At 47.5% G+C, this 13,880-nt stretch overlaps 3 protein-coding genes across 3 annotated transcripts; 2 read left to right on the forward strand and 1 right to left on the reverse strand.

The window, feature by feature from the left end:
• Positions 1-2,536: 2,536 nt before the first annotated feature.
• EV420DRAFT_1601837 (uncharacterized protein) lies at positions 2,537-2,904 on the forward strand (the record flags this gene model as incomplete). Its single annotated transcript, XM_060475018.1, has 1 exon — positions 2,537-2,904. A coding segment is annotated over one exon (223 nt), but the record flags the coding sequence as incomplete, so codon positions are not given.
• A 40-nt stretch (positions 2,905-2,944) lies between these two features.
• On the reverse strand, positions 2,945-4,260 carry EV420DRAFT_1693735 (uncharacterized protein; the record flags this gene model as incomplete). Its single annotated transcript, XM_060479386.1, has 8 exons — positions 2,945-3,209; positions 3,305-3,357; positions 3,419-3,551; positions 3,609-3,769; positions 3,827-3,935; positions 3,982-4,028; positions 4,054-4,129; positions 4,258-4,260. The coding sequence occupies 8 exons, from the start codon at positions 4,258-4,260 to the stop codon at positions 3,108-3,110; spliced, it is 684 nt and encodes a 227-aa protein (XP_060321463.1). The 3' UTR covers positions 2,945-3,107.
• Positions 4,261-5,886: 1,626 nt separating this feature from the next.
• Positions 5,887-7,153, forward strand: EV420DRAFT_579216 (uncharacterized protein). The gene is made up of 2 exons (XM_060482662.1): positions 5,887-6,885; positions 6,940-7,153. Exon 1 carries the CDS (start codon positions 6,257-6,259, stop codon positions 6,878-6,880), a length of 624 nt encoding a protein of 207 aa, XP_060321464.1. The 5' UTR covers positions 5,887-6,256; the 3' UTR covers positions 6,881-6,885; positions 6,940-7,153.
• The last annotated feature ends 6,727 nt before the right edge of the window (positions 7,154-13,880 follow it).

Consider the following 13,880-nt stretch of genomic DNA (forward strand, 5'->3'; position numbering starts at 1 on the left):
AAGTCTCTGAAAGAAGAGTGAAAGAGACGGACAAAGTCACGGTCGTCTGAGGGAACGACAATAACAGAATGAAAGGGAGAAAGCATTCCTTCCACATGGTTTTGGGTCACTTTTAGTAAAAGGCAGATACTACGCAGCGTCATCGGCTCCTGTAAAAGGATGACAGTGCCTAATACTGTCCGAAGATTGTTGACTTTTGAATCGGGAAGCTTTTCGATAGCAGAGGATATGGTCCTTCGATAAAGATGGTCTAAACCATATTCCCCTTCGTTATGGCTTTCGGAGGCACTGGCAATCTGAAATTAACTGTTCTGCTCTGTCACCTGGAGATTCGATGAATCTGCATACGGTTGTCGCGAATATGACAATCCAGCAGATTTCTGGACGAGCTGATCTAAGAGATGTTCTGGAGGCCAACTATTCGTCATCGCTGGATCACCAGAGATGGGAGGGGCTTGGGGCGAGGGTAGTCAATTTGGCGTGAAGGTACATTCGTATGTCAGCGTCGACTGAGCGCCTGTCTATGCGATGCAGGATGATATCTTTCCATCTATCAGTTGAAATCGACTGGAAAGTTTTACGTTCGGGAATTTCAGGGCGGCTAGTTAACAAGATCCTCAAAGTTTGGAAATCAGGGGTGATGGATAGAAAGCCCGAAATCAGCTCGCGACGAGCAATCTCATTCGTGCATTCATCCAGCGCATCAACAATAAGCAAAAGCGGTCCGGAACAACGGCCAGTGTTTCGCAATGGCTTGATCACCAGCTTCTCCAGCTGCTGAGATGGCATTTCCAAATCAATACCGTCCCAGTGCCGCACAACCGAAACGAGTTCCCGGCGAAAGCCCATATCGAGTTCAGAGAGGTGAAAAAGCGATGGTAGGAATAATAAGTCTCGCATCCTTTTGCTGCGAGTCATTCCTGGAGCAAAAGAAGCTTCCCCCAAGGATGCCTCTGTCCGCAGCCCAATGCGCAACGCTCCTTGCCACGGTACTCTTGCCCGCACCAGCGACACTGTTTAACCAACAAACGCAGCGCGTGTCGGACTCATTCAGTATCCAGGTCATTATGTCCTCCAAAATCGCAGTTCGTGTACCCTCTAAGCACTCGCCTGGTGCTCCATTCCGCCAGCGCGCAGCTTGGGAACGCGGAATAGCGTTGATAATTAATGAATGTACTGGTGATTTGTCAAGACATGTCGTTCATGGCGTGATGGGCTCACCATCTGCATGTATACTCTGACCGGAATCCGTGAGAGACCATAATTCTTGAAGGGTTTAGACTCACCGAGGTGTTGACTTCAATACGAAGCACGGATCCGGCCTTCCACGTGTCAGTGATTCGAACTTGCAAGAAGAGTGCTTTTGCTTACCGTCAAACTTGTCAACAAGGACCTCAGTCGCCGGAATATACCCACTATGATCTGCTTATCTTCGGATGAGTAGAGAAGCCCGTCAATAAGAGTGCTGTTTTGGAGGTTTCGACATGTGTCTTCTACTGAAGCAAGGGAGCTGGTTGGCAATGAGCAACCGGGAGATGTCGGTTATTTCAGAGACGACAAACGTTTGAAAGCCTTCAATGTGTTCTTTCAAGGCCATGGGGATCTCCATCTTCCTGTCTGGTAGGGTTTTGAAAGGGGATAGAAGATAATCAAGCGCTTCAATCATATCAACAATCTCTTGAAGATCCCGCTTGTTTTGATCAGTTTCCTGGCGCTCGATGTCAGTGCCATCGGTAACTGGAGTATAACGTATAATAGACCTGCCTGAATAATGTCGACAATCGCAACAAGCGCAGCCACTACACCTTTTAACCCTGGAACTGGAATACCTTCCGCCGTCTTCTCGAGAATCTTCAAGGGATGTACAAATGCTTGCAGTAGTGTACGTCGTGGCACTGTGGCATCTGTGGCACCTGAACTTAGGGATCAGGCCCAAGTCTGAAGGATTTGAAAATGGAAGAAGAATACCTCTATGCCACACAATTGATAAAGGCGTTCTTGGATGAACATGGCCTATTGTATCGATACGCCCGTTGGCGACTGAAGGTATAGGGATAGATTGGACAGGGACTGCAACATTGGGAGAGGCCGTTACAGCTTTAGAACGTGGAAACAAGATCCAGGGGATCAGACGTTTCAAAAACAAGCGTCGTTTCTTCTGCATTGATGACATCGCGCTTGCCAGACCACATCACAGACGGAAAAGGTTGCAAGGCTCAAGGAGGAAGCCTAGTGGGAGGTTTACAGAGAGCGATGTTGAGCTGATTTGGATACAGGTGTAAAACGTCCTCGCAATTCGGCTGACTCGGCATTTCTTGACGAACATGACTAGGGATGTGCACCGTATCCGTAATACGGTGGATACGTACGGCACATACGGATACGGGTCCGTACCGTTGCGAGTGCGAGACTGCAAGGTACCGTACGGTTCACGGTACGGTGAGTACCCGTAACAACCGTACGGGACAAGCCGTTACGGCCGTATACGGCAGCTGCAACTGATATCAAACCGAAGCCACTTTTGGTACTCCCTTTCCGCTTTCTCATCTGAAAATTGCTTGCCACGGTAATCTGTCGAGTGTTTCAACTTAAATAATTCAACCTGGTACAAGGTACGCCAATTACCTGACCAACCTACTCCAATGAGCCGTGCGTAGTCCCCCTCTCTCTATGACAATTTGCATTTGTCTCAGCAATGTGCAAGTTCTCGTCGTCAATCTGTTTTTTTTACAAATCAAAACAGTACCGTATCACCTGGCACGATGCAACAAACTCCGGAGTATTAGATGTGCATACCTCACTCATTCCTTGCTTAGGTTCCCATTGTTGTCCACACTCACTGCCACTCTTACGATACAGACCACCAAAATGACTTTGTCCACGCGATTCATGAACGCAAGATGTGTAAGTCTCTTTGATTCCCTGAAAGACTTCGAAACTGACTGTTTTTATAGTAGATCTTCTTTTCTCTACATGGAGACGACAATGACTATTAGTATTATGCTGCGGAGAGCATGCAGGTCTTTTGAGTGTATTCTACGACCGTAATACGGCCGTTACGTCCGTACATATACCCGTACGTACCGTGAACCTCGCTTTTCTTGCTCCTACGGTACGGACACGGTCCATCCGTATCCGTATCCATCCGTCAGGGGTACGGCCGTATCCGTAACGGTACGGTGCACATCCCTAAACATGACTCTGAGTGCCTGAAAAATGTTCCCCGTCAGGAAGCACACCAAGAAAAGTAAAATTTCAGCTGAGTTTTTGTTGGTCAGAAACTAATTCCAAAACCAGGAAAAACCCATGTATAGGAATCCCACTCCATCCCGCCTTGGGGCGGGAGAGGGCGCATACCTATATATGGTATCCCACCAGTTTCTTATTTGGACAATTAGAAATTCGGCTGAAATTTTACTTTTCTTGGTGTGAAGCTTGATGACAGGGTCATCAGCGAGTAGCGCTCGGCCCGAACCATTTGAAGAGCGCACATCTTTCAAGCACAGTTCTATCTCTGGCAACCTCCAATAGAGAACAGCGGAGAGACCAGACTGTAAAGGAGCAAAGCATGGCTTGATAGAAAAAGAAGGTAATAAGCGAAAACTCACACCGATCGGCGATTCTTTCCAAAGGTCCTGATAGCGTCGAGCGAATCCAGGCCATGTCGCAACGTCTTCCCCAAAGAGTACTTTCTTTCTTCTGCGATACTGTTGTACTGCCAGGAGCCTAGCATCAGCAAAAACCCCCAACAGCCCCCAACGGTCGTAATCTGTACCATATTTGTATTATCTTATCAGTACCGATACTCGGCTTCTAAAATCGATACAATCATCTTGTGTCATATTCCCGCTACCTTGGTAGTGGGTTATGGGTATGTCCCTATTGTGCTTCCATTTGGCGGTAAAAAGCAGTGTGCCAGCCAGCTCCTGTGCCCCCTATTTTTTTTGTGGCATGGAAATTGTTTTCTTATTTGGCATGTACTTTTCCCGTGGTGCGGTGCCTGTACTCCCGTTTATGGCGAACCCCACCTGCATCATCGAACAGGAGCGATACATCTATTCAATATGTCTTCAGTCGCCCATCTCTCAGCGTTCTCCAGTTGTGCATGTTCCTGATCATATGCCAATTTCTGTCACAGTCAATACAGAACTGTTTGTTCATCAGTGTTCACTTTCATTCATAATCGAGGAGGATCTGTCAACGGATATTGTTCTTGGTTTTGATTGGTTTTCTCAGCTGGCGTCCTATGCCACCGACCATCCTTGTATGTTCATTTTAATCATTTTCTTTTATTACCTCAAGCCGTCTTTTCTAGATGCCTCTGGGCATTGAACGTGTTTGCATAGGTTAATGGATATATACCATAGTCTTTGTAACCCCACATCAGCTCAGTTCATTCCGCTTGCGTCCAACGACGTTGTCATCCGCAATCTGTTTGGCCATGGGTTGGTCGTTAACACCACGTGTGGGGGTCATGAACTGTATCATGAGCGGATCATGGAGCGTATACTGGCAGGACTCTGCGCAGGAGGAAGAGGCTCGCTTTGTCATGACTATATGCAGATCTGCAGGAGCTCACGGGTTTTTCCTCATGTATTCTGTGTTGCGTCCGCCGTCTCTTCGGGCGTCATAGAGCGGGTTAGCCCTTCTGCGTTGTCCTGTTATTCACGTGTATTTGCTCCTCACGTCGATCGCAACAAGAGACGATCGACTGTTGTAGGGGCTCAGCACCGACTCGACCGCCTGCGTTATGTGTCCTTCGCTGATGAGCCATCTTACTTGCTCCGTATAGTGAATGCCGAGTTTGAGAGGATGCCCTTGGCTGAACTGGTGGACATTGCGAAAGCTCATTGCATCAAAATGACTGATGGAGATGGGCCTGAGGGGTATAGGAGTTCTATTGCAGAGCATTTGTTTCTTGGACACTGTTTATCTTGGGTTGATACACTCATTTCTGATGTGCCCCTTGGTTGTCTTGATTTTCTAACTGATTTTTACTACCCTCATTCATAGGTTACACTATATAATTTACGCGGTTTGCAACAATATTTGGACTAGGTCAATGACCTCCATGTTTTCCCCCCTCCCCCTGTCTGTCTACTGGATTGGCTCACTTATCTATTCTTTGCATGTGCTCTCTTTCTTGTCTTTCCATCATGACCGATACCTTCGGTTTGGGCTTTTGACGAGATGCTCTTCTTCGTACCGATGCTTACATCGGATGTAACTGACTGAAGGATATCCTGGTATGGCAATGTATTGACAACGTTGACTATCTATGTTTGCAGGACCCTCAGGATAGTGGTGGACGTAGGCTGAATTCACCCACTCCAGGCGTTTTCACTTTTGTTGCGGTTGCGAGTAGCGCTGCTCAGCTCAACAAGTTGTCGGGCATCGGTGATTATCACGCGGCTAATCCTAAGCCATTGGCCAAGCTTAAATGGGTACTACATTTCACTCGTCCTCGAGGTACGCCTTTTCAAGAGGACTGGGATGTCAGGATTTCAGTGCTTCAGCATGTGCAGCATCTTAAGACTTCTGGTGTTCCCAATGATATGATAATTATTCATGAATCAGGGGCTGTGGAGCTGAGAACGACCTCGCGGATGTTCAAGCTGAAAGTGAGTCCTAATTTAGTTTTTAATTTTTATCATGTCTGATTATTTTCAGTCGACTTCTGACATGGATGCCACTACTAGGAATTACGTCGTGCCTGCAGAGCATCGCCAGGAGTACATTGCGATGATCAGATGATATGCTCTTGACCCTATTGATATTAGGTCGTATACTGGGTGGTCAGTCGTCATGGGTTCCCTCACAGAGGATACAGTGGGTGGTTCTCTGTGTCTAGTATCGTTTAAGGTATGTGATTTTACTGTTCGCGTCGACTTAGCTGTTCAATTTAAAAGGTGATACATTACTTCATCGCTTCCGTTCGGAGGGAGTCATTTAGCGCTTCACTGGAATCCATCCGTGTGTTAGTTCCACGTCAGCAGATGAAGAAGACCATTCACGAATTGTCTGTAATGCCACCTTGTTCTTCATCAACTTTTAACGTGTTTGTGCCCTTCTTTGGCATTCGAACACCAACATTATACTCTCGTCATTATCGTTCGCACCAAACCTCCGGTCATTGTCCGTATTTGACGTCCCCCTCCATGCCTTGACAGTATCCCCCTCTATTTTACAGTGCTTGGAGGAATTCCGTTTTCAGCTGTACGACCAAGCATCCACCGCATTGGACCTTCTGCCCCTCATGAACAACCTGTGCAGACTAGACATCACGTGTGATGCAGACGTCGAGCAGTTCGAATGTATCATTGAGCTACCCATGGTTGCAAGTCTTACTCTTCGAGATGGCGAGTCCTCTAATGGACTACCATTGGTGTGGTCCCTCCTCCGTCTTGATAACTTGCATACGTTGTCGCTGTCATACGAAGGCAATATACTCGACCCTGCTTGGCCTCGCATATCGTTACCGAATTATGGTATTACGACGTTCAAAATTTCCTATACCGACTCTGTGCATAATTTTGATTTCCATGATAACGCGTCAATTGGACTACTATGCCATCTTCCTAACATCGAGTCGCTTCATCTCACTCTCCCATTCTTCTGCACTCGCCTTTTTGGCGAGCTACGATCCAATCCAAAGTTTCTTCCGCGGTTGGTTGATATCATGTTCTTATGCTGGGATCTTCGGAAGGATGCGGATATCATGTATATATGCCATATGTTGAAGTCCCGATGTCGAGCTCTTGGGTGTGCAACAATTTCCAAGCTAACCTTACACTGTTCTGATCCCTTGAAGGTTCATTCCCCCATAACACCTGGTTGGGAATCCTTGTTGAAGCCCGGTCTGATTGTGTCCTGTATATAGTGTATGCATGAGTACCTCTTCTTATCATCCGCACTGTTGAATGCTTATATATTTGTTAGGTTGTGTATATATTGATAGTCTTGCACTTTAAAAATACTTTTGTCGCTTTCACTGTTCTATCCACGTGCATTTTGAAATACCTCGGAGACCATTGCTTGTATCAGTCGCAACCCGCCTCTGCGAGTGCTCCCGTTGTGTATTTAGCAGGAAAACCGATACACAATGTTTGCGTCTTACGGTTAAGTGAGTACGTTGTATTATCCATGTCGATCATGTTCATGCTAACAATGTTGACCCTGCCTTCTGCTTTCCTCCGGCAAGACAGCGCTCCCTTGGTTTTATCATGGGCCATTCGAAGGTCCTGATATCTGACCTCAACTGCTAACATGCTGTTCCCTTAGAGGTGCGTATATTTCCGATCGTCCCCCTCCTTCAGAAACTGACGTCCCTCATTACGGTACTTCAGAGAATCCTCATGTGTAATATTCAGGTAATGACCTCTTGATCGTGTTTACATGCAGCTAACAGTTGTGCATACTTTCCTTCATTCTACGTTCTGCAGCGAGCTGCTTGGTTGCCTCATATTACTTGCACCGAGTCTTCGGGTCTCTCAGAACAGCTCAGTGATGACTAAGCATACCTGATCAAGCCTTCTTTACAATCATCACCTTGGTACAGTACCCGCCCTCACCTTCAATAACTTACATTTACATCTCCTCTAGCTCAAATGTCGTTCATGGCTTATGTCTACAATCAGTGGAGTGCCGAGTTCCCTTTCATGCGCGGAGGGCTGAATGGTTTGATCAATGCTCTGAGTCGCGAGCGGCAGGCATTGGAGGGCGAAGGGTTTCAGATGATGACTTGCACTATCACGTGAGTTTCTGCTTCTACTCGCTGTATTATGATACTAACGCGTAAATTGAACAGAAAAACACCCTCTCCCAATCACCCAAACATTACCGTACGCGTGTACGATTCGTACAACAACCACTTGGGTGCCCTCCACTACGATCCTCTCCACCCCGAAAGCACTTGCTTCTCTCCCGACCGCCGAGAGAAAAGGCTCAAACGCGTACTAGATCGTGTTGTACGTGGCATCCGGCCCAGTTACAAGGTTCACTTCGATCCCAACATGAACACGTTCTTGGCTGCTATGTGAGTCTCTTCCTACTCAACGTGTACCCTCCGCTGACGTTGTGCAGTGTCATTCAGTAGGCGACTGGCATCCCTCGTTTTACTAGCAGTAAAAAAAATTATATATATTGAATCTGTATATACTATTGAACTACGAAATTCACTACTATCTTGACTTGTCGGCCGTTTCCGTCTGTCTGTGACAAGGTAGCGGGTCTTGCCGCTTGCCGGCCTTACTTAGTTATGACCTATTTGCCACCGAGACATAATCCCCCACAATAGTCGTGGACGTTACAATAGGTTATTGCCCTCTCGCTATTATGCTACCAGAATATAGCAACGCTGGACGACTTGACTGGCATTGCCCCGCGCGGCACTATAAATGAACCCCGGCATCTGCAGCTTTACAACTATCAATCAAGATGGTGCTCCAGCAAGATGAACGCGATCATGATGGTGCCGCATTACACGTTATTGCTATTTCGAAAAATGATGAGAGTCCAAAAAAAAAATTAAAAAGTTTTGGGCCCCGCAAAAAGACCTCCGAGTCCGCACTCAGGGGGCCATGACGATCAATGTCATAGGTTGTTTCGTCAACAGTCGTGGGTTGTCTCAGATGGTGCAGGCTGAGATCGGGCTGGCATCTGGCATGTCAAAACTTTTTTTCTTTTTCGAGAATCTCATCATTTTTGAAAATAGCAATAAATCAACGCATTCCAAGTCGTTTCAACGGCTTTTGGATGTACGACACCGACGCCTTTATCAGCAAAGAGCTCGTCGCAAACGGGATATTCGCAGGGCCTTTAACAAACAGACTACTTGCTATCTTAGTGTTCCTGCACTCTGCTACCTCGCGTTATATGGCGTTGTGTGCGCGTTCTTGAGATGCCGTGGTGCTGCTCTGTCTCTGAGTACAATGGGCTCCCTGGGAATGCTCCTCTTCGAAGTATATGTGTTTCTCCTGGGCTTCATTAGTGCGTTTTTCTTCTCTTTGACATTCTGAAGTATTTTTATAGACTATGGTCGTTCCAGTGATACGAAACCGGCTACGTACTTTCTATACCCAGACTTTGGTCAAAGGTCTGCCTTCACATGAGCGTCAGGGGACTCGGAAGGACATTGGCAAGCGGGGTCGTGAACAATGGATACATATAACTGTGCTTGGACCATTTACGCGACCGGCATTTCTTCGTCAGCCATTATAGTTCATCGTTGTAGTTTTGCGACTTACCTGTGCTCTTTTAGGTGTATCACCCCTTCATTCTATTGGCGACATTACACATGGGCTACGGAGACGTCATCTCATACCAGATCTCACCTACATTCGACACCAGTTCATCTTCCCTCACGCCCGTCTCTCTGAGATTCAGAGTCACGAAATTCTGAAGGACTTGGGAGTGTCGGATTTATCTGTTCTTCTCTTGGGGGAGGACCTTCGAAGCATCGTAAGTATTCTCTAAAATAGCATTTCGCTTTTTCTTTAATGCGTTGAACTAGGACGTGATGACATACAAGGCTCTGATGATGATGATACCATGCTTCGGTGTCGTTGCGGTCAAAAGTACGTGACACAGGCCCATTTATCCCGCCACGAAGGCAAATGCACCTATCTCATCTCGCGAGCCAAAAATCTATCTAAGCAAGGAGCCAATATATGGGGGGGAAAGCGTCAGAAGGGCGAGTTGAGCACTGATGCACGCCTTTGATTTGCCCAACGCGAGCGTGGTCATCAATCCCACCATCAAGAATGTTGTTCCGGTGACAAGCCTTATCCTGGGCCAAGCTCTGATGTTCCCGTATGTCGGTTCATACTTTGATGTTATGTCCTTTCTCATAGATTTTGCTGTAGGAGTCAGAAGTTCCAGATTCAACACCATATGTATACGAGCCGCCTATCAAGGTACCAACAACAGCGCCAATGTTTCGTTTTGACCCTCAAACACACGCACCAGTGGAAGACCCATCGCAATCGGTGGATCCCACCAAGCGCGTCCGACGTCCAACAGCGAAGATTATCGTTGCACTCGATGACACCCTACCCGAAGGGCCCGGAGAGTTCGATGATACTCTAGATACAAATGACTCAGATTTGTCTGCCAGTGTACACCCTCGTCCCAGAATTTGATTATTCATTAGCGAGAACCCTAACCCACATACGTGTGGCAGATCCGAGTCCTACACACCTTTTTTGTGCCCATCAATGCTCTTCTCTCTTTTTTATTTTAGCAAAACCAAGTCGACAAATTACCAAAGCTGGATCAGGATCTACAGCAAAAAGCTCGCTCGGCGGCTTTGCCGCCAGCTCGCATTTTGCCTCAATGTCAATAATTTCATAGCAGGACTATAGACCATCCGATTCATCTTATATACTATGATGACACATAACACAAAGCTCTTTAGCTTCTATATCCAAGGAGGCTATAAAAGTAAGCACTTCTGGTTTTGAACCATCTTATTCAAAAGACCTCAGTGTTCGCTGTTGCAGTCTGAAAGGTGTTAGAGCCTAATGTTGGGGTACGAAATGAAATTAATGTACAAAGACCAGTCTAAAAAGAAACATCAATGAGTAAACAAGGAAAATGAAAAGAAGACTGGCGGTATGGCACCAAGCCTTGGACAGCTAGGTAAGTCAACGACCAGGTTGTCTGAAAGAGGGGGACTACGGAAAACGAATTACTTCATCCCTAAAAAATGACCCGCTCGCGAAAATTTTGAAAAATCGCAATAAAAATACAGAAAAACACCAAACATTAATTAAATGCTACAAAATACATCAGAAAATGATAAGAATAGCATACAGATGACTTGCGCAAAGAAACGATATAATATACATAGACACAGGATTACGAGCGGGGGGGTAGCATACGCTTGCCCGGTGATGTCAGGCGGGCATGTAGGGTGTAGGGTCATGCTGTCCTGTGCTGGATATAGCCCAGACCACGAGTCGGCATACACTGGGGATGGGCTGGAGGATGGCTGGATGGGTACGCATCGGCGGCACTGTTACGCATCACCACGAGACCGCGAGGGAAGATAGAGACCACCACTGGATTCTCCTGGGTCGAAAAGGGGAGTGCAGATCCGATAGTGGTCGTACGGTTTGCATGGGACGAGCGAGATATAGTCGGGATGCGAGATGCGGGGTAGGCGGGCGATGTCGTCGTCGTTAGGTAAAACCGATCTGAGAGATGTGTTCCCCCATGTCGAAAATGGGGGATGTACGAAGGTGGGGGTCATTGGGGGACTGGGGCGGGCGGCAGGAGCCCATGTTGACTTTGGGCTGGGGTCGCAGCGGCGGGCCGTCAGCGCTCGCATTATCGTCGTTTTGGTGTTGTCCGTCGTGTACATGGGAGTAGTGTCGACGCCCGAAGAGGCGTTGCCGTCGCTGTTGTTGTTGGACGTCGATGCCCCACTCATCACCCCGCCTGCTCGCCCGTACTCTTCGTGCCGATTGCACGTCCCAGCCTCCTCTCCTCTGTTCCATAGCCCTGCCCCGTTCTCTACCATGCTTCTCCTTTGTTTTCGGACTCTCTCCGCCTTTCCCGTCATCGTCATCGTTGCCCTGCTCGGCGTTGCCCTCTTGGTGGTTAATTTTGCGTTTCATAACACCTCCTGCCCCGAGATGGCGGCCGATATTGATTCACCGGTGATTATCCGGACTATCGTAGTGCACGGAAGTAGCATACGGCTGCGATTAGCGTCGATCTCGATGTGGGGGGTATTGGACCGGACAGAGCAAACGACATAGCTGGTGACAGTGGTATCGACAGAGTACGGGCTAGATAAAATTGGTGAGACGAATGTTTCATATATGCATGAAAAAAAACTCACCATTTGATATAGCCTGTCAGTCATGGTGGTGGTCGAGGACGACACAAACGGGGAGGGAATGGTGCGAACTCCAGTGCTGGACATGAAAGAACCACCGCTATCCTGGGAGGGATATCCGGGTTCCTTAATTGGTGGCATAGCCACGACCCACGATGGTGACGGACGAAGACGAAGGTGAGCGTTTACAGGAAGAGGCCTTGTGAGGAGCAGACTCGTTGCCTCTGCGATCGTTCGAAATTGGGGACCCGAGCTCCGTTCTACCCCTCATTCCAGCCTTCTCCTCCCCATACCACAACCTTTCCCAGCCCTCTACCATATCATCTCGTCACTCTGAAAACCCCCCCGCTCCTCCTTTCGCCGTTGACCTTGTTCTGCTCGTCGACGTCGTCAGATTTGTGCTCCATGCGCCCTCCCGCTGCGAGATGGAGGCTGATACCGAATCTTTGAGTAAATGCAAGGTCGTCTATATGCTTGGAAGCCGCCTTCGACAGCGATTCACCCCGGTAGTGATGTCGGGGGTGGTAATGCGATCGTCTTTGTGGCAGCGGTGGGTATCGGGAGCATCGTCGTCGCCGTCGATGGTGGTGGCAGTGAGAGCGAGGTGGTACTTTACTTTACATCATTTGGAGGAAGAGATAATGCTGCCTCGCATGAGGGCTCACGCGTGGATGGGGGAGCTATTGACGCTTTTCTCGGTTTTTGGGGCCTCTGCTTGGTCAAAAACGTGGAAGATATATTTGTTAGCAAAGAATATACACCAAACATACCGGTACTCAGTCATTGGGGGGAATGGATGTGAGCTAAGTAAGAGACGACGAAGTGACGAGGTAGTAAGTAGTGGGGAACATCAGTAATACTGAAATTACCCGGTGAATGAAAGCAGCAAGTACTTCCCAGGCTTTTGATGAACGATGCTTTTCCCACGGCATTTCATACTGGGAGGCTGTGCCGGTCCGGCAATCACTGAATAGAATCATTCCCACGGTGAACCTTTCCATTTCACATTCATCAGGAAAAACGCAAATGCTACGTAGCCATGTGCGAAGCCTACGTACTGACAGTATATCCAGTAGCCTCGGTACCCATCTGCCAAGGATACGTAACTCCCCGTACCGCTGAGTACCCCATGCATAGTTTGTGCGTACCTCGAGGTATACTATGTGCATTTTCAGCTTGGTTCATGTCAAGTGAGGAGGTTTGGGAAGAGAAAGAGGTCTAACGCAACTTGATTTTGCATTCATGTTGTAGTAGTACAAAATCAATGTGTCTAAGATATGAATTAACGAAGGATCACATTGGACTCATTAACCGGGAAAACTCTCACGGCACCGTGACGAACGCTCTTTTCTACAATGTCTGCAAACATATTCTTAGAGCAACTTCCTACCCGGACCCAGGTTTGCACCTCTTTTGCCAGATACCATCTAGAGCTGCCGCGCTTTCAATGAAGAAAGACTAAAACTTGACAGGTACGTTTATCAGTCCCTGTTATGGCATAGGCCCAGGTACTATGCTGTAGACAGCCGCCGGTGTAGAAATAATTGAAATGTTAGTTCTATTCAGTTCCACAGATTCAAGGCATTTATACTAGAGGCAACGTCTTGCGGGCCGATTCGCATCTGATGACAACACGAAATCTCCTACACTCAAACCCTCAACCAAATACTTCGGGCATCACATGTGTTGTCATTTCGGGCGCTAGCAGGCCTGGTCTATGAGAAAAGCTGAGAGGTAAACGGTAATTCAACAGCACCTTACAATATAAAACGTTCTGGTATCGTATCTCGATTTTACCAGCTCATAGTTACAGTCAACGCGAAGTAATATTATGGACAACAGACTACAGATTCAGCTCGCCGAGTCTATATCTCTTTGCACCCAGATGAAATGCTAAGTACCCTTTCACGAATTCCTTGTATATCCTATGCGCTTCTTTGTGGGGTGACAGGATACGCAACGTTCTCTCATGTGCCTCCATGCACTTCTCAACCACATAACGAAGAGTCCTACTCTTTGGCTTGCCGTTGGCTTCAGC

This window comes from Desarmillaria tabescens (assembly GCF_030435595.1).
Source record: "Desarmillaria tabescens strain CCBAS 213 chromosome Unknown EV420scaffold_251, whole genome shotgun sequence".
In the NCBI taxonomy this organism is placed as follows: domain Eukaryota; kingdom Fungi; phylum Basidiomycota; class Agaricomycetes; order Agaricales; family Physalacriaceae; genus Desarmillaria; species Desarmillaria tabescens.